Below are 27,005 nucleotides of genomic sequence, written 5' to 3' on the forward strand. Positions count from 1 at the left end.
CAACATGGCACATATTAAATGAATCAGGAGATGTCTGTTGTCCCTGGAATGTAATTACAGGAGAAGAGGCCTCGTTTGGTTAGTGTATTCAGGGGAGTCCTTTGAGAATCAGTTCTTGACTCTGAGCTAGTGCCGAGCAAACAACAGTCATTTCAATATGTCAGGTCATTCCTTAAATACAAAGTCTGGGAGTCATTCCTCAGGATAGTATGTTTCCTCCTGGGAAACGGGGACTGGGGAAAACCAAAAGGATCCTGGTGAAGGAGCCAGGACTGAGAGAGACTCTGCAAGAGCACAGTAAAGACAAGCAAAATTACTGCCCTGTGTGCCTGGCTGGGCGAGTGACAGGTTCTGGCAAAGATCAGGGAGAGTGAGGGGATCTTAATGAGACGCTCCTGCCTTACTTCCAGAGGCAGAGCCACATCCCTACCTGTGCTCATACAGGAAGCAAACCCAAGCCTGGAGCAGCTGCAACAGAGGTAAACTTGGCCCCCGACACAGAGGTGGGTGTGCTACCAGATGTGCACAGTTCCAGCCATGCCTGAGGTGGGTGTTACGTGGGTGTGCCACCAGATGCCAGATGTGCACAGTGCCAGATGTACCTGCTGCCACTGGGCCAGCACTGCCCGTTCTGCCGCCACACAGATATGCCCCAGCTGTGGATGCTGCACCTGCATCAGCATTAGGTGTGCCTTCTCAGCAGTGCCGTTCTGCCCTCCCGCCCTTTGCCCTGTGTCCCAGCTGTGGCACATTCCCCAGCAGTGCCCCCATCCAGCTGTGCCACATTCCCAAGCGGCGCCAACTTGCCTATCCAGCTGTACCTTATCCCCCAGCGGTGTCCCCCACCCAGCTGTGTCGCATCCGCCAGCGGTGCCCGCCCCCATCCAGCGGTTCCCGCCCCTCATCCAGCTGTGTCCAGATGCGTCAGATGCTGTCCTGCTGCGCCCTCTGGCGGCCCCGACGTCTCCTTGCATCTTCCTATCCTGCAGAATTTTTATTTATCTTTTCCTTTATTAAAACCTCTATTACCCTTATAAAGTAACTATTTTCCTCCGAAACCCCTGCCCAGAGACTGTTTCAAGGAGAAAAGTGGCTTCTTAGCAGTTTCTGGTTATCAAAATTCACCTCGTTATGATTAACACCCTAATTTGCAGCAAGTGCAACAGAAAAGCTTTAACCCTAGTGGGGTACATATGACAAGAGTTCCCATTTCCAGTAAAAGAGAAGAGAGCATTTAATAGGTGTCAGAGAGCAATTCTTTGTGAAGTCTTTTTGTGACATAAAACTAGTTAATGGTAACAAGAAAACAATTAAATATATTATTTAAATGAGTTATTTTATTTAATAGTTTTATATACTTAATATGAAATTTCTATTATTAATATGTTTTATGTACATTTAACATATAGAATATTTTTAAAGACTGGGAGATAGGCTGAAAAAATGGGCCTCTGATTTGTGGACCTGGATTTTTCACTCGTGTAGTACACCTCTGGAATAACCCATTCCTTGGTAACACAAATCACATCCACCTCTGACTGAAATCTTGCATGGTGGGTCCTGTCCTTCACCTGTCCTGTGCTACCATGTGCCACCTGCCCGCGGCGCTGTGCAGTCAGTGCCGAAACCCCCTTCTCCCATGGCTGAACTGGGGATACTGGAGAGAGGGAAATTCAGGTTTTTCTGAGACTCATCATAGGGACCTTTAACGAGTTTTAGTCATGCAAAGACCCAATTCAGGCAGCCAAACATGCCATGACAGCACCCACTCCTCTTGCCACCCACTGTGAAAGGGCATGGATGTGTCTGCAGTGACACGTGCACGTGGGGACAGCAATAGCCGATGTGACATCTCAGACATCCGTGTTCTGCCCCAGTCCTGCCCATGCAGGGGTCACTCCTGCACTGCCCCAAGACACAGAGCCTGTCTGTCCTTCCCCAGCACCTCACTGGCCCTGCTCAACTTCATCCAGGGAGCTGAGACACATAAATGGGATTAAAGTAGTCAGTCCTGACAGTGCTGAGCATGTGACACCAGGATGTCCCCAAGGATGTCCCCAGCAGAGGCCCCAGTGCAGGTTTGGGAAGGAAACAGCACAGACCCCCAGAGCTCCCTGCCTCCCCCAAGACTCTGCCTGTCCATCTCCTCCAAGCTGGGAGGAGACTTTGCAGTCCCCCAAAGGGGGGAACTGCTGGGACACTTCCAGCCAGCATGAGGGGAATGATGGGCAGTGCACAGAGTCAGAGCTTTCAGTGGTTCATTCCAAGGCGGCTACAAGCTCTGAGCATATTTTTAATGTATTTATCTCCCATGAGCTTCCTGCCAGGCTGGTCTGGGGGGAAACAGGCAGAAAGAGGCAAGTGATGCTAGGGAGACTCCAGCTGCAGCTGAGCCAGTGACAGCGAGAGGCCAGGGCATGGAGAGCAGGGGACTGCCATGGGATGGAGGGGTGACAAGGCACAGTGTGATCACCACAGCCAGATTCCATCACCCCTCACTGCAAAGAGAGGAGCACAACAGAAGGGGCTCTGCAGCAAGAGAGGAGAAGGGTGGGAAGCAATCATTGACATGAGAAGGTGGCAGGGTTTCATCCCATCCCATGAGCAGGCAGGCAAAGGTCCTGGGAGGGCCTCCAGGAAAGGGGGAGGCTGGATTCAATCCTTGTCTTTCACCTGGGCTGGAGTCCAGCCCCAAAATAGCAGTCCAAAAACAAGATCACATGAGAGGAAAAAAATAGCAAGGCGAAGGATTATCCATACTTCCTCGTCCTATGTGGGTGCAGAGCGGCAGCCGGCACTGCCAGCCACAGTGTTGCTCCACTGCCCGCCGGCTGACACCAGCCACTGGCCAGGACCCGGCACATTCCCACTGGCTGTGCCCATCTGAGGAACTCTGCCTTGCCCTGGAACACCCGTGAGTGCTGCGAGGGGTGTGAGTGCGATCGCTGTGGGAGCTGCTGGCTCTGGGAAGCAGGGCGAGGGGCAAGGTGATCCCAGCTTCCCAGCTGCCCCCACTACCCAGCCCTGCACATCCCAACTGACCCTCAGGTGAGTGCTTCTTCCAGCATTCCCCATTTTCCCATGGCATATCATCCTGCAGAGCCACAGCCTCCCAGGGGCTTTGGAGCCCCTTCCCAAAGAGTCTACACTGCGTTGTCCTGGTTCCTGAACTCCTGGCCAAACTTGCAAACTCGGCCACCTGTGTGGCACTGGGAAACAACTGAGGTTTCCTCTTCCTCTCTTTCAGCTCTGGCAGGAGGGGCTTTCTACTATGGTGCAGTTCCCAGCTAGTACTGGGCTGAGTGGTGCTCACCATGTCCTTCCCAGAATACCACTCCAAGAGGGATGGAACCAAAGCCCAAGACTGGGGGCTCAGCTGCCCACACAGGCACTGCCTGCGTGAGTTGGTGCCAGGCAGAGAGAAGCACCTACAGCTTCCTCGTGGCTCCATGGTTAATTATTCACTGTTCTTCCAAACAGCCCTGGAAGTGTGTATTATTTATGGGGCTCAGAGCTGCGGAGACTGGGGAGGCAGTGAGGTGAAGATGTTCCTTATCCCAAGCAGAAACAGAAGCAGGAGATAAACAGGATCAGCAACCAGATGTCAAAATCCATCCTGAGATCCTGGGAAATACCATGGGCACCTACAGCAGCTGGGGCTGCCCAGTCAGGGCCAGACTGGGGAGGGCAGGAGGAGGCAGAGCTGCTGCCAAGGCAGTGCCCCACTGTACCCCCTATCCCCGCAGTGACACCATGCCCATGTCTTCAGTACCCCCATCTCCTCAGTGTCCCCAGCACTGCATGTTCCCCATTTCCATAGTTACCCCATCCCCACAGTGTCCCACATCCCTCCAGCACTTGGGGCAGGGTGTGGGGCCACTGCAGTACTGTTGGCGTCCGGATTTTCTTTTCTCCCTCATGTCCAGTGCAGATCCCACTGCCCAAGCCCATGTTTGCTCTGCATCTGTGCATCACTCCGGCTGTTGGCTCTGTGCTGAGGCTGTCTGCCTTCAGGACAGGCAGAAAGAAAGGACACGATTTGGCACGACACCTACAGTGCTCCGTGCCATGCACTGCACCAGGGCTGCCGAATTCCAGCCACAACCAGGGTACAGGGGAGCCAGGCAAGTGGAGAAGGCCAGGGTACAGGAAGAGGGCAGTCTCCTTGCAGCTCTGAAACAAGGGGCAGTGCTCCCTTGAGTGAGAAAATGAAGCAGTGTTTCCTAATTTCCTCATATCCTCAAAACCCCAGGGCCTTTCATGCAGGAGAGACAGAGGCAAAGCCAGGACTGCTGCTCTGTGAGGTTCAGGAATGTTTGGATATATGGGGTTTTTTTGATTTCCTGTAATAGCAGGAGGAAATCTTGTGTGGGATTGTCCAAACTGGGAAAGAAAAGGATATGGCAGGAAAGCCTCGAGTCCACCTGTGCTGTGGGGTGCATTAGGAGACATCCCCACCAGCTGCTAGCAACCACACTCAACTAGAGAATGTTTTATCCAAACGTCTGGGCTCAGGGCATTTCCAGCCCGGAATGCCTGTCCAAACAGACTAGCTCCACGTGAGCCGGGACTAAAAGCCTATTCTGGGCGAGCCTTAGATAACGCAGCCTAAACACCACATCAAAGCGCACATGGACCCCGGCCAAGCGGTGAAGTCATCGCTCAGGCTTCGTTAGCACTGCAGCCCCGAACACACAGCGACCAACAGCCTCACACGCCACACATCTGCACCCCAACCTGTATCCAGCCTGCACTCCCTGAGCCCACCACTGGCACCCCACAAGCCCACGAGATCACTGCTGTCATGCTGCGAGCCCTGGCATCTCATGAGCCCACAAGCCCACTGATGGCTCCCCACAGGCCCACTGCTGGCACCTCATAAACCCACCGCTGTCATCCCACTAATCCACCCTGGCATCCCGTGAGCCCATGACCCCACCGCTGGCACCCGAGCAAGGCCGATGCCCCGGCACAGCCACCCTGCGGCAGAGCCAGCATCGGCACCAGGCACCAGCTCCCATCCTTGGGGACACGGAGCTGCATTTTATCCGGCTGACAGCGCTCTCGGGAACACTTGGGCTTTTAAGGCCAAGCTCTCTCTGCCAGCGGGAACACAGCCGTGCCGGCGTAGCCCTGTGGCCGCCCCTGCTCTGGCCCCTTCTCTGCGGCTGCCCAGGGCGAGGGCAGGGACTCCTGTGGGAAGGGGCACCCGGAGCTGATTGGGTTGAGAGGGGTCATCGCCTTCTCAGAGGGTGCTGAGGCACCCAGCGCTGCAGGAATATCCTGGGCCGCAGGGATGGGAGAGGCAAACGCGAGAGACAGGAATGCTGATGCTCCTCCGGCATTTGGGGTTTTTTCTCCTATCCTGCTGGCCGAGGTGGGCTCAGCCCAGTCCCTGCCCACTGGGCTGACCGGTGGTCGGGCAGCGCAGGCAGGTGCCCGGCCCCGCTGCGGGAGTGGATGCGATCGCGCACTGCCGTCCCCTTCCCCTCCTCCGCATCCTCCCGCCGCTCCCCCGCCCCGAGGCAGCTCCTCCTCATCTTCATCAACCCCGTTCCCTGTGTTCCATCCCGGTTCTCCCCGCGCGCAATCGCGGAGACGCAGCCGGGAGCGCCGCGCAGCCGCCGGTAGGTGCAGGGCAGGGGTGGGCGAGCGGCGAGACCCGCACCGGGGGCGAGGCAGGCAGCGGGGCTCACACATATCCCACGGATCCCCATGCTGTTCTGCCAGCCCCACGGATCCCCACTGGACGCTCTGGGATCCCCACGGGATGCTCTTGCATGTTCCAGGGAGTCCAATGGGGTGCTCTGGGTTCCCCATGGGATGCTCTGCCAGCCCCATGGATCCCCACGGGAGGTTCTGGGATCCTCACAGGATGCTCATACATGTCCCACAGATCTCCCCACTGTGTGCTCTGCCACCCCCACGGATCCCCATGTCAGTCTCTGCCAGACCCACAGGATGCTCTGCCACCCCCACAGATGCCCATGGGATGCTCTGTCATCCTTCTAGATACCCGTGTGATGCTCTGCCAGCCCCACGGGATGCTCTGCCAGCCCCATGAATCCCCATAAGATGCTTGGAGCAAGGAGACAGAGGGAGGTTCTGGAGCACAGAGGTGGGCTGGGACGTGGAAAGGCAGCATGTTCCTTCTCCAGGGACAGCTTTAGGGAGTCAGGATCCTGCTCCCCTCAGCTGGGACAAACTCCCCCAAGCCCTGCATGTGCCCCCAGACCCTGAGAGACAGGAGAGGCTCTGCAGCCAGGAGCGTCATTCCCAATGACAATCTCCAAATTACTGCCAGTTCACCTAAAGCTCTGGACAGAAGCAGAAGCCCAGATCAGAATTTAACTTGGAATATACTATAAACTAAAAATATTTTCAATGGCAAAACATAGTACTTGGACCATTAAAAGAACCAAAACTAACTTAAAAACCAAACTGGAATGATAGTGCAGTGACACAGCACTATAAATAGTTCATTTTCTATGAGAGAACCAGAATAAAATCACAGAACCATAGAAAGGCTTGGGGAAGCCACAGTTTTCTCTGGGCAATTAAGGATGATTTGGGATGCCCCATCACTGGAAGTATCCAAGGGCAGGTTGGGCAGGGCTTGGAGCAACCTGGTCTAGTGGAAGATGTCCATGTCCATGGCACGGATTTTGAACTGGATGAGCTTTAAGGTCCCTTTCATCCAAAACCCTTCTAGGATTTATAGATGAAATAACACCACTGCAGCAATTATCCCAATGGGCCTGTCAGCCCTGACTCCTCCACCATGTTTCGAGCTGGGAACTGTTCTCTCAGCCAAACCAAAGATGCCAAATATAAAGACAAATTGCAGCAAGTTTGAGTCACCCTGGCTGGAGCTGCAGGTGCTGTCAGGGCTGAGCCCCCACACGCTCTTGGGGCCACGTGTCCCCAGTGCTGCCTTCCACCACCCGCAGTCTTGGCTTCTTTGGGCTGTTTAGCAAAGGGGAAACTCCCTGATAGAGCAGTGCAGAACAAGCTCCCCATTCCTGCTGTGCTGAGGTTCTGGGGTGCCGGGGGGCTTCAGCTCTGGAGCTGAGCATGCAGCTGATTGGGAATAAGAGCAAGGAGCCATAGCCAGCTGCGTGATGAGCTGCCTCAGCTGGGACGAAGATCAAGGTCTCAGGAGTGGGAGGAAGGCCAGAGTCACTCAGGGAGCTTGGGAGGAAAAGTTTATCCCCTGGGCTGGGGTGGAGCTGAGAAGGAAAGTTTATCCAAAGGGCTTGCAAATTTCTAGGTCTGGCTGGGGACCTTGGCAGACCCGAACTCTGTCCAGCCCAAATCCAAAGTGTGTGTTCCTGCACATCCCAAGCCCAGAAGCCATAGGAAGTTGGGCTGACCCAATGTGCAAGGAGAACAGTTGGACATTGTGCTGCCTTATCATCACTGACCCCCCTCCAGCCCTGAGGAACCCATTAAACTTTAGACCCTTCTTTGCACAGACCTTCCCGTATGTCTTGTGTGCCTCTTCAGCCTCTCATTCCTTTCCACCCTCCCATTTTTTTTGGTCTCTACTTCTCCTTTGGACTCCCTCTTTATTTTGGCCTCCTGCCCTTTTCAACTTCTGCATTTCTTTCCCACTCTCACCCTTTCTTGACCATCTACCCTTTTGCAGCCTCTTTTTTTTTCTGGCCTCATTTTGTCTTCTGATCAGTCTTTTTTTCTCTCGCACTCCTCAGCCTCTACTTTTTTTTCTCCTTAACCTTCTTTGTGACTCTGCTTCTTTTCCAGGCTCCTTCTCATCTTTAGCATCCATTTCTCTTTTGGCCTTCCTTTCTTACTCCATCTCCAATCTTTTTGCCTCTTCTTTACAGGCCTCAAAGCACATTAGCAGTTGTACTGTATCTTCCAACTCTTTTGGTAAATATTCCCTGAAAAAAATGTATATTCTAGGAAAGTAAATGCTGCTCTGACCTTGTGGGCTACCCCTGAGTACCAATGCATCTCCCTCCTGGACACAGCGGGCACTGACTCAGAGCTGGGGCATTTTTAGGAATCCTGTGTACATTGTTTGCCAGTTCAGAGCTGTCGGGGATTATCATGAGGGCTGGAGTCATGCCTTTCAAATAGAAATCTCACAATAGAAACCTCTTTGCAGAAGAATTTGTTGAAACCCAGTTCAGAGGGAAAGAGACACTATGGCTTTGTCACGGTCTTTGCTGTGGAAGCAGGAATCCTCCCTCTCCCCCTTTGTTTTAGAAAGGTGCTTGACTCGGTGTTTCTCAGCAGTGGCAGTTCCTATTTTTACCCTTGTTTCCAGCATTGGTGTCTGTTGGTCTAAAGCTATTGGAGAACCAAAGCAGACACTGAGGTGCAGAGCGATGCAGCAGCAGTCAGTGACTTGCAGATTTTATATTCCTCAAATCCTGTTGGTGTTTAACAGGGCAGGTGGCACTTCCCACCAAGGGTCAGGGACTTGTGCCTTATGCTTGGGTCATGGGCAGCCGTGGCCTCCAGCTCAGGGAGGATGCAGAGGCAGGTCTGTAGCATGCAGAGCACCTGGCACCTGCAGGTGACAAAACTTCAGCTGTCACAAGCCCTGCTTTTCTCTCTAAAAGCTTGCTAAAGAAAAAAGGATAATAAAATGCTGCATTTCCAGCTGTTGAATGTGGCACATAAAGGCTGAGACAGACCCTCAAAGTGCCAGGGTTAATATTTATGAATTCCCTTCAAGAACAGAGAAGTTCCCTTTCCCCTGCTGTTTGTGCTGACCCTAATCTCCAAATCCATTCCCTCACCCAGGAATGGGTGACTGAGAAGGTTGCTCAGGGATAAACCAAGCAGAGATCCTGTAGGCAGCATTCCCAAGCCTATGGAATCTGAGCCTGGCAGCTAACCCTGAGGACAAATATCAGAAAAGAGGCAGAAAAGGGTTTGCTGCAGGAAATGTTTCAGAGGGTGCAGAGACTGGGCTGGCTTCTGTGCCCAGGGTGCCACTGACTCACAGGATGACATCCGAAACCTTTTCATCCCCTTCAGACTCCTTTCAGAAGCAGTGTCTGCTCCGAGGATTTGCCCTTTTTGCCCACAATGATCTGGACACACAGTTCATAGATGACTCATGACCACTTGTGCTCACAAAGTCTATCCTGGCTCTTGGATCTTAATTTAGATCTGTGCCTCAAGAGCTGAAATCTCAGATCTTTCCTTCCCACATCTCCAAGGCTGGTAAATCTGCCTGTCCCACCTGCAGACCAGCCTTGCCAGCTCTCACCTGTGCAGGGACATTATTTCTGCAGAATCAGAATGACAGAATCACTCAGGAGGGAAAAGCCCTCTAAGATCATTGAGTCCAGTGTTTCCCCAGCACTGGCAAGAGCACCACTAACCCATGTCCCCAGCTGCCACATCTACACATCTGTTAATGCTTCCAAGGTGGAGCCAGCCTGGCAGTGACTCATGTGAGGGGCACAGTCCTAAACCTGCCCTGATGGATGCAGGTCCCACTGGGTACTCCCAGTCCAGGGGATCAGGCCGGCAGCTCGCCCAGTCTACAAGCCCACCTTAGGGGCACAGTCACCCTCATCTGTGCCTGTCTGACTTGTGCTCACAAAATGACAGCAGGAACCTGAGTGAGTTGTTTCCCTCCCTCACTCTCATCCTTGCTGCCAGGGTGGACAGGAGGGGGAGATCTTTACCGTGACAAATCCCTCTCTGTGCATCTGAAGATGAACTCCAGATCCCAGCTATTTGCTTATTCCAGACTCTTTGCATGCCATAAGACCCCAGAAATGATGCTGATCAAGCTGATCTCATGGCAGCTCGGTGCCAGATAATCTGGCTGCTTCCTGCTCCTCTTCCTGCCACATGCTGCCTGGGACAGCCACTGTGGGCACAACCTTCTGCATCCCTGCGCTCTCCAAGCAGGAGGTGGATGACCATCTACCCCTCTATACATTTCCAAATCCCCCAGACCTGGCGCAGAGCCATTCCTGTATCTGTGACTGGCAGATCCTAAGGCTGCTCTGTGCTTACCTCTCCCAGTGATGTTTTTCCCCAGAGAGATCCACCATTACTTCTCCAACACCTGCACACTCTTACAAGGCATGTGAGTGTTGTACAAAAAAAAATACTCACCTGGGTACATTTTCCTCTGGAATTTTTCCATTCCTTTATATTTGAGTCTCAATTGCAGGTCAAATCTTGGATATAAAATACAAATATTTAACATCAAGTAAAACACCCTCCCTTCCCCTTCCTTAATATTCCCATTGCTGCAGGGTGTTCACAAAAGCTTCCGACTCATGGGTAGAGTTTACTGGCTGCCAGACTCCTGATGGGGATTTTGGAGCTCACACCTGAGCTGGTGTGGATGTGATCCTTACCAGGTTCACACATGTAGGTGTCCACAAACCACAGTCGGGGAATGCTCACTGGCTCCATGGGGATCCTGCATCCCAGTGTGAGGCTGAATGTGCAGCTCATGAGTAAGAAAAAGGTAAAAACTTGGGATCCTGGTCATGGCACCCTTGGCTAGGCAGGGGGCAGAGCAACTGCTGCTCCCCAAACTCTGCCTGCTTGTCTCAAATATTTTGGTTCAGTTTGGGGTGATTTTCCACTTAGATAATCCAGGGCCTCCTTCTGACTTGACTATTGTGAGCATCACAGCAGAGAAGCTGTGGCTGCCCCATTCCTGAAAGTGTTCAAAGCCAGGCTGGATGGGGCTTGGAGCAACCTGGTCTAGTGAAAGGTGTCCCTGCCCATGGCAGGGGGGTAGAAGGAGGTAACCTCAAAGTGCCTTCCAACCCAAACCATTCTGTAATTCTCTGATCCTTGGCTGAATCCCTGTGGGCCAACCTGACCCCACAGCTTTCCCCTAAACCAGCTGTGGAAATACTGGGCACAACAAACATCCCGGTGTCTTTAGACTGCCCACTCAGGAGCTGGAAATAGCCAGCGTGGGTGTCATCACTGGGGCTGAGGTTCAGCAGGTAGTTAAAATTGCAGCCTTCTCTCCTGCACTGTGCTCTTTGTGGTGGTTTGTTGTTTACAGAGATGAGAAAGGGTAGAACAGCCTTCAAAAAAAATCCCCTCCCCTCTGAGGATTCTGTAATGGAAACCTGTGGTAGCATCCAAGGCAGGGCACTGTTTTCCTTGGAGCAGTGGAAGCACTGCCTGCTCCTGCCTGCTGTCACATAGCCTGCGGTCACAGATGTCACGACAGGAACCAAATAGGTGCCCATCTCTGTAAGGATGCAGGTGCCTCAGTGTATCCCTGTCTGGGACAGAAGGACCAGAATTAGGGCTGTGTCTTTCACCAGGGTCTGGCAGGTCCTGGTGTGTGACTCAGGCTCCTTTCTAGGCTGGAGATGAGGGTGACAAATGGAGAGCTCAGTGTCCGTGGCCTCCAGAACCTCTCAGTGCTGGAACTGAGAATTCCCAAAATTTTGCCTTAAGACCACAGATCAAAGCAGTGACCTGTCTGGCTTGACAGACCACAAGAGGTGGAGATGCCCAGCTGCTCTCCCTAGTTTGTCTTATCCACACTAATTATTCCAGTTTTTTTACTGACCCACTCATTTGCACTTAAGATGATTCAGCTCCGATCTTGCCTTGCTCTGATCTTTCATCTGAAATGAAATGCTTTTCTGCGCTGCTGCTTGCCACTGGAAGGCATTTTCTCCAGTCTCAAAGTCATGCAGATAAGAAAATTATTATTTATTGGAGGATTTTCCTGATAATAGCAATTATTATCTCAAGCTTTTATTGCACTAAGTTATTGAGCAACAGCATGCACATGGAAACACAGCCCAAGCTCCTTACTCACACAGCTTGGAGGCAAAAAACCAGGAGTTAACATCCATAGGTACTAGACACTGAATTTAATGTACAATATTGAGCAACAGAATTAAGAACAGAATTCTTCCAGCTAGTTTTACTTAGAAGTCAACAAGACCAGCTGTATAGCCCTTATAGAAACATTACAAGATGAACATCACCAACTCCCTGCACATTTTCATAGTAAATCACTGCTGAGCTTATGGTGAACCCAGAAACCAAGTGATTTTCCTTAGAACAACTCAAACTGAGGCTCTGCTGGAGGAAGTTGGATTTCTGAGCGATGATATGTCTACTGATGGTTAACCACGAGGATGGATGTGAGGTTTCACTTGGCCTGGAGATGAAACCCTTGATTCCAGCATCCTCTGCTTCTTTGGGGAAGGACATGGTATAAAGGCTGAACCCAAACTCAAATCCCAGTTTTGAAGCTGGAGCCAACCTTTGACTGGGCTTGGCCACCCTTCAGATGGCCAGCTGCAGGAAGTACTGCCGGACACCGCATGAACATTCCTGCTTTCCCCTCCTAATTCCAGCCTCATGAGTATAAGCAACAGCACATGGAGGTGTTGGACTTGTCTGAACGCCAAGGGGTTGGCGAGGGCTTGCGGCTGACGGAGGGTGACCAAGAGACACGGCGACCAGGCGTGTACCTGAATGGGTCATTGGCGGGAAGCTTGGCCTGGGTTGGGACTGGAGGGCTCAGACAGCACATGGTGCAACAGGAGAACCAGCTCACCCCTTGGATTAAGAGTATTGCGTAGAGGGAAGTTTTGGGGCTACAGCCTGTCATTTGGCATCATCTGTCCACCCTTCTATCCATCCATCCGTGGGCACACAGGGCAGCCACACCTACAGCACCAGCCCAGACAGTGACAGCCAGGGCTTTGTGGTCTGGCACTGTGCCCAGCGTCCTGCATGGACACCAGGGGTGGGTGGTGAGGGGGTGGTGACATTTAAAGGCCAGGTGAAGTGTCACACAGGTTGACATCCCTCCTGCCTGCCAGAAACTGAGTGGGGGGTCCTGGCAGGGTGTGGGTGGGGACCCCCCTGCAGGGACCCCACTGCTTGGACCTTCCCAGCCTAAGAGTTGCTGAGCAGGAGCCCAGGGGCACATTGAGTGCTCCCTCCTCCCAGGGGTTTCCCACATCATCACCAAACATTTCAACCAACAACTCATCAGCTGTTACAGCATCTTCCGTGGTTTCCTCTCCTTCCAGACACTTTTCCCTGGGAGGCCAAGCACAGGTAGACCCAGGGAGGAAAGGGGCCCACAGCCCTGCCCTTAACAAAACCAGCAAACACTCAAAGCAAGGTACCTGCACCTGGTGCGTCATCCCTGAGTCCTTGGCAGCTTTGGCAGCACAGAGCCATCCTCCCTGCATGACAGAGAGGAGACCACAAGGATGGTCTAACTCATGGCATATGTCAGTGGCTGGTCCCAGCCAGTTCCACATGCCAGAATGAGATGCTGGAAGGCAGCAAAGCATAGGAGCAGGGATGATGGTTTACATTGGTTTCGGCATAAGCCTGCAAGAGGGAAAGGTCACTTGTAAATGGCAGGCAGCACCTGCCATCTCCTGGAGGAAGGAGAAGCCTTGAGTGTTTCTCGACTAATTGTGTTTTGTGATTAGGACACCTGTTGTGGTGCAGCAGAGCCAGAGATGCCCTCAGTAAATCCCCTAGGATAAGGTAGGCAACAATGGGTGTAGCTGGGCTGCTCCCAGCTGTCACCTCCTGCCATCTCCTGCACAGTGGTCATGGTTATGGCCATGATACTAGCCCTGGCAGCCTAACCCTGGACTCACAATCCTTGATCAGACACAGGTCCCAGGGAAGACCAGCACCAGCATTCACAGGGAAGCTACAGCCATTCCTGTGTTCTCCTTATAACTGGGCAACAGCAATGCCTCTGCTGCAAAGCCTGGAGGTGTCCTTTGGCCCCCTGGGAGCAGCACATCCTACACCCCATCCTTGGCTGGAGGGGCTGAGCTTTGGCGATTCTCCATCCAGTGTGTTCTTTCCATCCAAGTCCCACGCATCTAGCTTGCAGTGGGAGATGGCTTAAATCCCCAACATGAGGTGGTGGGATTTGTGTCTGCAGACAGCACTTCTCATCTACGTGTCCGTGCTCTTAGTCTGAATCCAGACAGGACACTGGGGCAAGACCTTCCTGGCAAGGCTCCTGCTCTGGGGCTGGATTGACTCCTGGAGCTGGAACTGTAATTAAGTTAATCACCAGATTGTAAAGGGCCGTGGGTGGGGAGGTGGGAGAGGCGGGAAGGTAATTAGTAAGTGGGTCATCTCTTGGTTTTCCTGTCTCCCCACGGACACCACCAGTTTGCTGGGATGTTGTACTGGCTGTCCCAGCGTGAGGCAACATCTGGCATGTCTCTGGCTCAGAGCCCTGCAGGATCACACCAGGCTCTGAGGCAGGGTACGGGGCTTTCCCTTGGGCATCCCTGCTGGATTTTGTCCCTTCACCTGGGGTGGGATGACCCCTGTCCCTTCCTCCTGGGCAGGATGCCACCTTTACCTAATCTGGCTTTACTATGATGGTCCCGCTGTTTATCATCAGCCATTAGTTAACACCCACTCAGACAACTGCTAAAAGTTTCACCCCTCTCTGTTTCACCTGCCACAAATACAGCACGACATGAATGGAATGACTGTGTTTCCTGGAGGAGAGTGGGAGATTATGACAACAGGTATTAGTTAGATTGATTTCTATGGTTTTGGTCACACTTCATGCAATGTATTCCACTCCCAAAGGGTAAAACCTGGCTGATAAATATTTCATTAAGTAGTTAATCACTTTGCTAGAGATAAAATCACCTGGCCATAAACAAGACTAGAAATGAGCCAATGCAGTCTGCTGATACACACAGAATGATCTATTACATATTTATTGTATGCTTTGCCTAATCATTTATTAAGTCCTCCTAAGAGGATATGCAGTCCAAGGAATTCAAACCATGCCTTGCACCGCCAGCCCTTGGAATGGGAGGCAGCCCTTGTAGGCTGCCCATGCTGACGATAACTCCAGACCCACCATGCTGACACTTCTGCAGCAACCAGAGCACAAGGAAACCTCTGGCTGGTCTCTATAATCCTTTCCTGGGTGAGGAAATCCATCCCATGCAAAGGACCTCTAAAACTTACAATTAACAAAATCCCTATTTATCCCAGAGATGTTTACTCCCCATGCCCAGGCAGTTCTCGGATCACCCAAAGCCATACTGGGCAGTCCACAGGCTGCTTTGGGAACCCTGAGGCCTGGCAATGGGTGGAGAAAAGCCAGAATTCCTTAAAAATATTCTACCTGTTGTAAGTGCTTTCAATTCCCATATGGATTGTTGGAACTACCTGGGAAGTGACTTCTATCCAGGTGGCTGCAGCCTGTAGTGGGAATGAGAAAGGAGTCCATCAGGAGCTGCTGTTGTCTGATCCCAGCTGAGTCACATACCCCAGTAGAAACAGGATTTCTGCCTTAATGGAGAAAATAACACTTTCCAAAGTTAAATCAACTGGAGTGTTTCCACTGAACTCATGAGAGTCAAGTTCAGGGGACACTGATCTCATTAACTGAAGCTGGACAAAACCTTAGACTCCTGGGTTTAGCAGTTTCTCATCTCTCCAGAGTTCTCCTTGGAGTTCTCTGCATGATCTTTCGCTGATCATCTAAGTGACAGTTGTGATTGACTGCACCTTTCATCACCGTAGCCATAGAGAGACCATCCAGAACATTTCTTTCCAACAGTCTACAAAAGATTTTGTCCAAAGCCAAGGACGATTTTGATGTATCTAACTCCAATCCAGTTTTATCACAGTGGGTGAGAAACTTTTGCTTTCCTCCACGCAGTACCCAAGTATTTCATGCCTAAGGAAAAAAAAACAGGCTCACCTTAGCTGGTCACCTTCTATTTTGAGTCTTTGCTGGCTACTAAATTTGTGCCACATGAGCCACAGAGGAGTCACAAAAGTTCCCAGAAACCCAGGCACATAAAATACTTTTGGACCATTAGCAATCCTCCTGGTTGCCATCAACACCACCTTTGTCATGCAAGTAAAGGTGGCAGCAGTGCTGTCTAGTGAAGTCTGCATCGATTTTAAAACAGGAAGGAAAAAGGACCCCACTCCTTTTCCACTGCTCTCAGCCTGTGCTGTTATTTCAGAGCTCACACGCCTGTTATTGGCAGTGCAACCAACCCTGGATGCTCAAACTCAGATGCTTGCAGAGTTTGGGATTTCACATCAAAGCCACTGGTTTGGCCAGTGATAAAGTTTGGAACCAAACCCAAACTTCTCAGAATTTCACAGCTATTCCGGTCCCATGCCGGGCTCATCTCCCCTCAGTGCTACACGGAGCAGGCACACAGCAGTTCTCCAGCCACCACAGCTCAGCAGGACCTGGATCAAATGAACATTCGGGTTTAACTCTCTTTTTAAATCTTTTTTTTTTTCTTCAGAAGACTATTTCTGATTCTTTGGGGTGCTGACATCTCCTTCCAGGAGAAAGAGCTGGGTGTCACCAGGCTGCTGCTGGGACCCTCTGCTTCCTATGCCACAGAGCTGGGGCTACCCTGGAGCAGGTGCCCTGGGTCCAGCTCCCAGTGATTCATTCTCAGAGGGGGTTTTCTCTTAGCACAGCACAGGAAAGCTGTTACACAGAGGTGGAGGAAAGAGGAGCCACAAACACAGCTGGTCTTGGACAAACACTGTCCAGCTCAGCTCCAACTCACTGTCCTGGTGTGACCAGCAGGGTCAGTGCTCAGCAGTAGCTATCCCCTTTTTATAGCAATCTCCTCTTGGAATATTTTCCTTTCTCCATGGGGCACCAAATAACTGCTGGAGTGTGGTGTCTCTCAGCTTTGCTTCTTGGAGAGAGCTCTCTGTGCTGCTTTGAGCTATTTAATAGCACTGTTGGGCTTCCACCCAAAGAAATAAGGCCCTTTATGTTGTCTTTGGTTCAGGTTCTCTCTCTCACTTGTGCTTTTTAATTCCCATAAAAACCCAACATGTTCCTGCCAAAAGTATAACTGTAGGGCCATGAGTGGTGGTGTGTGTAGAGGAACAACTCCATGGTCATAAAGCATGAGAACAGCAATCATATTTAGCAGGAAGAGACAACAGGAGTGGAAAAGTGTTCATTCAGCTTCTCTGGGGCTGTGAAGCCAGCTGGTGAGCACTGGAGTCACTCTAAAAATAGCAAAAAAACCCTTACGGAAAATAAGTAATGATGAAGAAACTGTTGCCAGTTGAGCTGCTCTGGTCAAGCCATCCAGAGATGCCCTCAGACCTTCAGGTGACCATGGGGAGCATCCAGACAATTCCTCACTCCTGCTGGCTGCAGAGTTTGTTGACATCCTGATCAAAGCTCTTGGATCTGGGATATTTCTTTTTCAGTACCATCCATCATCAACCCAGAAGACCTCTGTGTGCCTTTTACACTCAGATAAAGGTTCAAGGAAAGCTTTGGTTCCAGGAAATTACACAATGCCACTGAACTTGATTAATGCTCCGTAATGCACCAGAGCCCTGTGGGCTGCACTGGATAACTTAGAGGCTTTCCTTCAGAGAAAGCAGTTGTCAAGGAAAACCAAACTACGGCATGAAAAGTATGCTCTCTTGACAGGAAAATAAATTTAGGGACTAAACACTCAGAGAAATACCTAATCCACCTGATAATGGTGTTAAGAAAAGATTTTGCGTCCGTATTTGGCTGATCCATCACCTGTTTTGGAAACCACCAGGAGCCATAGAGCTCCAGAGATCTTGTGTGTTGATTCACCAACCTCAGGGAAGGAGGGGGTTGGCCCATGTTATCCCAAAATCTTGGTCTGTGTTGAATGGGGCATCTGAGAGCAAGGAATGAAGTCTGTGGATGAAGCAAAACTGGTGCACTGGCTGGGAGTGCTTTCAGCAACAGCCATAGTCTCTATTTCCAAGGTTTCAGCTTTTAGCAATCCAACTTGCAGATGTTTTTATCCTCTGCAGGCTTCTGGGATCCATTTCAAGGAGTAGTTTCCCCTTCTTGCAGCTGCATTTGCAGATTTAATTATGAAAGAGTTTAGAGCCAAATGTTTAGAGATTCTATGTATATATGTGTATGTGTGTGTGTATATTGCAGAGAGTTACCATCCTTAATATCTCCCAGGGCACTCCAAGTACCACAGCAAACCCACACAGTGTGGTACTGGCTCCATCCCAATGTACCAGTAGCACAACTCTGTGCTAAAGAGACATTTTTACAATCTATAAACACATATAAACAGTGTCTATAAAATATTTTCCATAATAGAGCTATGGGAATACATGACATTTAGAGTAATTTCCTGTATCTAGATCTATTCCATGCCATGTCTTTTTCTGTTCATAAATCCACTTCTCTCTAAGCACTAAGGAACTCTGCACATGAAAGACAGAATGAATTCATGGGAGATTTGAAATGTAGTTTATAGGCTGGAAACATGAATGTACCTGGAATATGTGTAAGACTCTGGTCCCCACCCACGTCATCTCCTGATGACACTGCTGTGAGGGCAGTTCTCACCTGCAGGCATCGACAGCATCTTTCTCATACCAGTCTGATGCCTTCAGGTTTTTGCACAGTGTCTGTTTAAACATGGATCGTGACCATATAGTCTCCTGAATAATGAGGTTTCAATATAATCTTCCACTAGACCAGGTTGCTCCAAGCCCCATCCAAGCGGGCCTTGAACACTTCCAGGGGTGGGACAGTGACAGCTGCTCTGGTCAGCCAGGGCCTCACCAGCTTAACAGGGAAGAATTTCTTCTCAGTATCTGATCTAACTCTGTCCTCTGTTAGTGGAAAGCCATTTGCACTTGTCTGTCTCTCCAGATCCTTGCCAAGTTCCTCTCTGGCTTTCCTGTAACCCCTTTAGACACTGGAATGCTGCTGGTATATTCATGGCATAGTCTAAACTCATTGTTCCTGTTTTCCATGTGCTATTGATCAGTGTCTGGGTAATCTTCGGGCTCACGTTCAGGCAGTGAATGCTCCTGCCCCCTGCTCATCTCCCACCATGTCTAATGTGTGTTCTGACCTTTTCCATGTGTGTTCCTGGGCCAGGTGAGCTACTGAGTGCCACAATAAGGGCAATATTTTCTACCTGGCATGCAGTGGGTGTTGCAATTCCTGGTCATAATTGTGTTCAAGACTTATAATAGTGGAGAAGGTTATTACCTGGGCTTCCTTCCCACCTCTTGTGGGTTCCAATCAGACACTGGGTGTTTTTCAAATTGGTTTATGAATGCATAATTTTAGTACATACGTCAATAGAAAGCAGAACAAAAACACAATTCACTATGATAAAATTAAAAGGAAAGAGTCCCTGCCGCCCAGCTACACCCAGTGAGAACACAGCCCCCTGCCACCTCCCACACTGGTGCAGCATCAGCTTTGTGTCACTTTGTGTCACTGCAGACCCATCACCACTGTGAATCACCTGCCCTGCAGCGAGTCCTGGTTGAGACCCCAAGGATCCCTCCTCTCCCTTTAAAGCCTGGCAGCAGCAGCGTGTGCCCAGCATTCGGTGCCACCCCTACTGCCACATCTCTTGCAGCCCAGCCGTGGGAGAGGCTGCAGGATGGCCGAGGGGGAAATCACCACCTTCACTGCCCTGACTGAAAAGTTCAACCTGCCCCCGGGGAACTACAAGAAACCCAAACTCCTGTACTGCAGCAACGGGGGCCACTTCCTACGGATCCTCCCGGATGGCACAGTGGATGGGACCAGGGACCGAAGCGACCAGCACAGTAAGCAATCCCATGGGGCTTTTTGGTGCACTCCTTGCTCCTATGATTTCTTCAGTTGGGATGGGGGAAGCTGGGGAAGATGGGCTCTGGACCAAGGATCCTTTATTCCTGGTGGCAACATACCTTCCATGAGTCATACACCTATAGCCCACAGGCAGAACAGGGGAGGCACAGTACGTCTGCTATAGAGGTATAAAGTATATAAATACATATATGAAGCATTAAATCTGACACTGGTCATCCTCTCAGGAGAGGAAGTCAGATACAGGGGACGCAGCGCTGATGCAGCAGGACTGGGTCACACAGGGAGATGGCAGCTGGAACAAAGGGCTTAGGGCAGCCTGGCATCACACACATGGAGCCATCATTTGGAATTCTGTGCTGTCTCAGCATTTGCATCTGTGGGCCACAGCAGTTTAACAAGTCACCCATGGCCAGGGTCTCCTCCTACCTGTTCCCATCCCTGCAGTCAGTGATTCTGGTTGTTCCAGCCCATGGGGCTTTGGGGACCTGTTGCTGGGAAGAACTGCCCCTACAGATGCCACCACTTGTCCTATCAAGGAATTGTTGGGAAGTTTTCTGCTTTTTGAGCTCTTACAGTGCCAAAAACTCTTCAGTGGATTTTTTTAACCTGATGGCCAGGAGAGCTGGACCAGCCACACAGCAAAGCTCCCATGGGGCTCTATAAGCAGCAGGACCGGGCTCTTCCCTTTGGCTCTCAGTAAAAACTTCTGGGTACAGCATATCCTGAACATTTACTGGAATGGGACTGAGACCTGCCAGGCTCCTATCTGGTTAGAAGGAAGGGCTGGGAGGAGTCAAGTCAGTGTTACAAAGTGCTAAGAGAAGTACTTTTATTTTCTGTAAACCGCAAGTGCACATGGGGCTTCTCCCTGAACTCAACCTTTCCTCTCGCTATTGTTGTTTTAATGACAGGCAGTTTATAGTTACAAACACTGTCTCCCACTGCTTGCCCAGCACGTGGCAGCACTGGGGGATGGATAAGGATGAGCTCCCTGAGGCTGGATAAACAGCACAGAGCTCCAGCCTCCAGCTGGGTATAAACCAAACACATAACCCCTGGGAGAGGCAGCCAGGACAATGATCCAAAGGATCCACAGGAGACAGGACTGGGCTTACAAGATGCACGAGGAAAGGCCATATGATCTCAGCCAGTGTCTCCGCAGCATTTTCCAGAGGTTTTGCTGGAGTCTAAAAGGGAGGTCAGGGTCAAGATGGCACCTCTTGGGACACAGGGAGCTACTAAGGACATGAGCATCCAGCCCATGCACCCTAGCCTCAACCCACCATCTCATGGCATGGATGCTGCCACAAACCCCAGACTTTTTCCCTCTGGAAAAGCAAATCCATCACCTGGGAGTGAGCTGGTCCCCACGGCCGCACCGTGCACACAGGCAGCGAGTGGAGGCAGGTCCTGTGCCCCAGCACACTCACACCTCCCCAGCTGCTGGCCTGGGGCCACCTGTTTGAAAACGTCTGCCAGAAAGGAACCTTCTGTAAATGATCTCATAAACTTGGATATAGGAATGTACTAATATTTACAGAGGAAACTCCTGGAAGGGCTGTGTGCTCTGAGCATTGGCGGCTGCCCACAAGGCTGCCCTTGCACGTGGAAAATGCCTGAGCTGCTCAGCACCATTCCCTGGCATGAAAGGGGAGCAGCCCAGACCATGACTGTCACCATGGGATACTGCTCACCCAGGTGGGACAGGCACCTGCCAGACCCAGGGACGGACAAGACACAGGAATGCCCACAGCTCATCGGGCAGCCAGCTGGCACAGTGGTGTTGCAGCCTGTGTTGATGCTCTGCAAACTGCCCAAGCTCATTTTGCTCCTGACAAATATCAAAAATCTTAATTTTAATTGAATGGCCTTGCCAGGTGCTAGCCCTGGAATCAGGATGGTTCTCTAAGGAGTGCAGCCCTTGTTGTCCAGGCCAATGTCAGGATTCCCTCCTCGCATCCTTTGTTGTTGTGTGTAGGCATCCCAAGCTGGCATTGTGAAATGGAAAGAAAACTTAGCGGGACATTGCAGACTCTTTGGGATGAGGTTTGTTTCTGCAAACAACCATATTTCTCCTATTTCATCCCAGTACTTCATGGAAGGAAATCTCTTTACAAACTTATAAAAGGATACAAGAAGCACAAGCTCCTTCTTCTGGACCTACCATTCTCCCTTCCTCTGGCCCCACTGTTCTCCCTTCCTCTGTGGCTGAAGACCTCAATGTCCCCATCAGCAGCTGGAGGGACTCTCACTTCCCTCTGTCAGTGACAATTTTTAGGATACTATCATCATTTTCATCCCATTCCCCTCTTTCCCCCTGGACTGCTCATTGGCCACATCCTGGGGCTGCAGCACCACAGTGAATGTAGGTAGGTTGGGACTTTCCCACTGCAGATTCCCAACCTAAACCAGGCGTAGATTGGGACCACATATTCCTGCAAATCTGCACCCACTCAATTTCCTAATTAGCCATCATTTACTGAGCAAGAAAAGCCAAAACAAAAAGGAAGAATGTGAACCATTTCAGCAAAGATTTCACTGGGATGAGAGTCCTACGAGGCCAAGAGGTAACGTTGCCTTTTACCTCATCTAAATAAGGATAAATAAATTAAATATAAACAGGAAGGAAGGAGCTGGAGACGAGGCATCTGTTCATACTTCATTCAAACCAACCTAAATATTGCTGTTATAAATCTCATGAAAAAAGAAAAATGTCTAGGAGATGGGAAAGATCACTTGAAAGAGCTGGAATTTGCAAGTCACAGTGACCACAGCTACAGCCTCCACACACACTGGTGGGGCCATTAATGGCTCTGGCTGTAGCATTCCTGCCCACACATGAGAACCCCATGGGCTCCTCCCTGAGGACATAGCACTGGAGAACTGTCCCCCCAAGGCTTCTTTCCAACTAAACAGCCTTTTCCTGAGAAATATATTAAACAAGACCCTGAGCAAAGTTTTAATCATTTTCTGAGACTCCTGTAATTAACAAAGTAAGGAAAAAAGGAACCAGACAAATGGGAAGTTTAAAGCTGCTGAATAAGGTACAGGATGCTGAGCAGAGCAGGATGCTGCAGCTACCCTGCTCACTTCCCTCAGCACAAGACCAAACAAGAGCCTTTTTTTGGCCTGGAGTTTTGAGCTGTGGTCCAGCATCAGGGAAGGGGATGGAATCCAGTGTCCGATGGCTTCAGGGACCAAGGGACCTTCCATCACTCCTGTCCAGGCTGTGCCCCAGCAGACTCAAGTCCTGCTTCAGCATCAAATCCACATTAGCATCACAGATTGGGACAACCTAAGGTGTGACTACCTTCAGGAGGTATTTTTTCAGGATGAAGATCAGCCTTTTCCATTTCTCCACTCTCCACCTACAATGCACTGGATAAATCCAGCCACAGCACATAGCTGGATGGGATGCTTGGGATCAGGAATTTGCAGTGCAGGCATCTGCAGTCTGCCCATCCCTGGTTTAGCTCTCAAAATACTTCTTCATATGTCACTCCTTAAGTGTCTTGTCAAACCACATGAGAAATTTGTAAATTAGAGCCAGAATTAAAACCCCAATCTCCTGTGTCCTATTCCAGCATTGTAACCAAAAGGCTGCCCTTCCTTTGATGTAAAATAAGGGGAAAATTGGTCTTTGGTTCCTAAAGGATGGCTGTGGGGTTTCTTTGAAGGAGAGGGTACAAGGAGACACTTTTATTACACACTGTACTATTTCCTATAAACACTTTATAAGCCAGGCTTTGGAACAAAACACCCTGCTAACCTTCCTAGCAGCTCTTCCCCCTCCCCCCCCCCTTTTTTTCTATTTTCCTTTTAGTGTTGTTATTGTTTTATTTTTACTTCCAGTCCAGCTCCAGCTGAGTGCAGAAAGCGTGGGAGTGGTGCACATAAAGAGCACCCAGTCGGGGCAGTACCTGGCCATGGACACCAACGGGCTGCTCTATGGCTCGGTAAGTGGGAGGATCCTGTGGGACCAGACACAGTGAGAGCTTGAGGTTTGCAAAAATCTCATAGCTCTGAGTAATGCAAATCACAGGCAATAATTGGGCTCTGTTTGTGATTCTGGCAGCTGGATGTTCACTGGCTTTATTTGGGGGGGAAATAAATAAATAACCAAATATCGCCATTACTGCTCTGCCTCTGACAAATATTTTATTTCCTCTCTGAGATTTGATAAATACTGAGTTTCATACCTGCAGCAGCAGCTACCAGCTGGTCTAATGAAAGGTGTCCCTGCCCATGGCAGGGGGCTGGAATGAGATGACCTTTAAGGTTTCTTCCAACCTAAACTATTCTGTGGTTCTGCTCTGAGCCTGCAGCTGCCACCCCGCAGCTTAGTGCCAGAGTAGGAGCCAGGGCAAGGACCAGTTTACGGAGCGTGAGACTCAATCACTGTTAAATAAACGCCCAAGGTCATGGCTGTGTTGCTGCAGGAGTGGCCCAGGGGACAAAATCAAACCTACTTACCCCATGCTTTAGATATGAGCTTTACTGGGGCATGGAGATCTCAGAGGTGAGTCCGGACAGCATCCTACCAGTGAGCACCTGAGCTGGGATTGTAATGTTAGGAATACATATCCCCATCTCCACGGCATCGCCCCAGCTCACTGTTGTTCCCCTGGGATCTCTTTCAGCAGTTACTGGGTGAGGAGTGCCTGTTCCTGGAAAGGATCGAAGAAAACCATTACAACACATACATCTCCAAAAAGCACGCGGATAAGAACTGGTTTGTGGGTCTGAAGAAGAACGGGAACAGCAAGCTGGGGCCGCGGACTCACTATGGCCAGAAGGCGATCCTCTTCCTCCCACTGCCTGTCTCAGCTGACTAAACTCCATCCCAGAAGCTCAGAGATGACCCCAAATCCCAAAACCCAATCGCTGCTGCCTCCTTAGAGCTCGTTAGAGCTCCAAGCTTTAGGTCAAGGCTTTTACCAAAACTAGCCAAAGCAGAGCAACTCAGCTCTGCACGAAGCTTTGCAGAGACGAGGGGGAGTGCCCTGACACCCTCCCAAGGGCCAGCGGCCCCCCTGGCTCCCCTGCCCTCCACTGTCTGCTGCTGTGTGCCATGACCGTGCTGCAGCTCCTGGGGACACACACGGACCTGGCCCAGGCAGGCAGCCAGAAATGTGCCCAAGGGCACCCAAAGGTCGCCCCAGTTACCAGAGAAGTGCGTGCTTTGTGTCCGCAGGCATTCTAAGGCAAAACCTCCCTGGGTATTGTGTATTAATGTATTTATCTGTCTAAGTATGTAGCTTCTAACATGCTCTCAAGCAATTCCAGATTGGACCATCAGTCCTGTTTTCCAGGCCCAGCCTGGTAAACACTGGCCAATATCCTCGTGTGTTAGGATGAACGAGTAGGCAAAGCTCCAGCCCCAGACCTTGTCCTCCCTCACAACACCAGTACTGCTGTCATATATTATTTGTATTTATTTACTAAGTAAATATATCTCTTCTACAATCTGTTCATAGGTAATTGCAGGCACTAAAGTCCCTTGATGCTGTCCCAGTGAGGAAGAGGCAGTGGCAGTCAGTGACTGATGTAAGGGTGTGATGTACAGCAGGAAGGGCTGCGTAATGGTGGCAGCACATCCCAGTCATTCCCAAGGGGATTCTTCCCACCGCCCTGGTGTCTGGCTACACAAGGCTCTAAAACTGTCACTGGAGCCCCGTGATGACTCCCAAATCCTCCATGAAGCTGAGTTTCTTCTCTCCTGGCATGATGTAGATCTCCCAGGCAGCTCAAGAGCTACTCCTGCCAGGAGAGAGCATAACAGGAGCACCAAGCTGCCACACTATACCCAGACCATCCACAGCTTCTCTGGAAAACCTGTGCCAGAGCCTCACCACCCTCACAGGAAATAATTTCTCCTTAGTATCTAACATGAATCTGTGCTTCTTCAGCTTAAAGTCATTCCCCCTTGTCCTATCCTGACATCAAGGACAGAGAGAAGAGACAAGTGCTCCCTGCTGCCAGCAAACCCCCATCAGCCATCTCTATACCAAGGGAGGAATAAAAAGCACTCTGCCTTGCATATTTCTGTGGCAGCAATTAGTCACTAATTAGTGCACTGATAGCATCACAGGTAATCCCAGTGCTCCCAGGCAAACAGGGAGTTGGCACGGGAATGGCACAGCTCTGGCTGTGAAGAAGCCTGCACCAGGTCCTTGCACCTTCCCATTACCATGGCACTCCAGTGCAGCTTCTCATTTGTGGCATCTAGGTGGAAAATGAGTGGAAAGGAGAATTCTACTAATCCTGCAACTACTAGCTGTTCATCTTGTCCTTTACATTCCCATACAGCTGCCCATGGGGAGGGTGGATGGGTGGTTTTGCAAGTATTTACTCTGCACACACAAAATGCTTGAAGGACCACAAACATCAATTTTCAGTTTTTACTGAGAATTCCTAACAGCCAAAAAGGTACATTTTTAATGTGCCTTAAAATATAATTTTATATACCAACTAAAACATTTTAAGTAAAGAAAAAATAATGCTTAGAAAATATCTACTCTGCACAGTTACCTTCCCTGCTCCAAAAAAATAAGCACAGCAGCAGGATAACTTTGGGATTTTTCTGCATCCCTGTGTCCCAGATAAGCCTGAAAGGGCAAACACCTGATTTGCAATGTTGCATTATTTTCACATCTAAGCCCATGTAATATAACTCATACCAGAGCAGAGGCAGCTTCCTGAAACCTTTCAGCTGGTAAGTGCTACCCAATGGAAGTGTCATCATCGTCCTCATGCATTCCCTCATCCTACACCTACAGGGACATGGATCTCTCAACAGGCTGGACCCCTCCATCTCTTCCATCTGTGCTGCTCTGAACTTGTAATTGCTTCATTGCAGTGGGTAAGAGTTGAAATGCACCTGGCATTGTCCAGTAAGGACAGAATATCTGCCAAAATCCCAGATTTCAGCCAACAATCTGCAGTGGGAGAAAGGCCAAGAGAGGTACCCAACCACTGCCAATGGCCCTGGGTCATGGCAAACACAACGCTGGGCAAGACAGAGTGACATGGAAGGCCAACAACATCAACAGCCTTCTTAAACACCGTGGTTGCTTTCCCTGTGAAAGGCTGGGCTGTCACTCAAGTCAAAAAGTGAATGAATGAATGAATGAGCAGGAGATCCAGGTTTCTAATTAAACTGGAAAGTTGGAACGTGTAATGCCAGATTTAGCTGTACTGTCTTGTAACACCTCATTAACCCTGGGCACTCCTCTCGTCAGGCTTCTGCCACTCAGAAACCGCCCCTGCAGGTACATGCTTGATGCCCATCTGAGGAAAAATGTCAACACTTGGTCTGAAAAATAATCCCTAGGGAAGCCACAGTAATTCCTTCAGACAGATGGGCAAGCCAGGATGGTCATTGCCAGGG

The 27,005-nt window shown here is 50.4% G+C and overlaps 1 protein-coding gene across 3 annotated transcripts; it reads left to right on the forward strand.

The window, feature by feature from the left end:
- Positions 1-5,534: 5,534 nt before the first annotated feature.
- On the forward strand, positions 5,535-27,005 carry FGF1 (fibroblast growth factor 1). Of its 3 annotated transcripts, none has more exons than XM_071570123.1 (4): positions 5,535-5,627; positions 19,259-19,590; positions 23,468-23,571; positions 24,256-27,005. In XM_071570123.1, the coding sequence occupies exons 2-4, from the start codon at positions 19,422-19,424 to the stop codon at positions 24,448-24,450; spliced, it is 468 nt and encodes a 155-aa protein (XP_071426224.1). In that variant the 5' UTR covers positions 5,535-5,627; positions 19,259-19,421; the 3' UTR covers positions 24,451-27,005. The 3 variants fall into 3 exon arrangements, with proteins under 3 accessions (XP_071426224.1, XP_071426226.1, XP_071426225.1); XM_071570125.1 differs by having other exon boundaries at positions 24,259-27,005; XM_071570124.1 differs by having other exon boundaries at positions 5,538-5,627; positions 19,398-19,590.

Source organism: Pithys albifrons, chromosome 15 (genome assembly GCF_047495875.1).
Source record: "Pithys albifrons albifrons isolate INPA30051 chromosome 15, PitAlb_v1, whole genome shotgun sequence".
NCBI classification, from domain to species: domain Eukaryota; kingdom Metazoa; phylum Chordata; class Aves; order Passeriformes; family Thamnophilidae; genus Pithys; species Pithys albifrons.

Coding starts and splice junctions, on each gene's coding strand:
- FGF1 (XM_071570123.1), top strand. CDS start 19,422: ATGGCCGAGGGGGAAATCACCACCTTCACTGCCCTGACTGAAAAGTTC. Junction 19,591..23,467: donor GGACCGAAGCGACCAGCACA/GTAAGCAATCCC, acceptor TTTTACTTCCAG/TCCAGCTCCAGCTGAGTGCA. Junction 23,572..24,255: donor ACGGGCTGCTCTATGGCTCG/GTAAGTGGGAGG, acceptor GATCTCTTTCAG/CAGTTACTGGGTGAGGAGTG.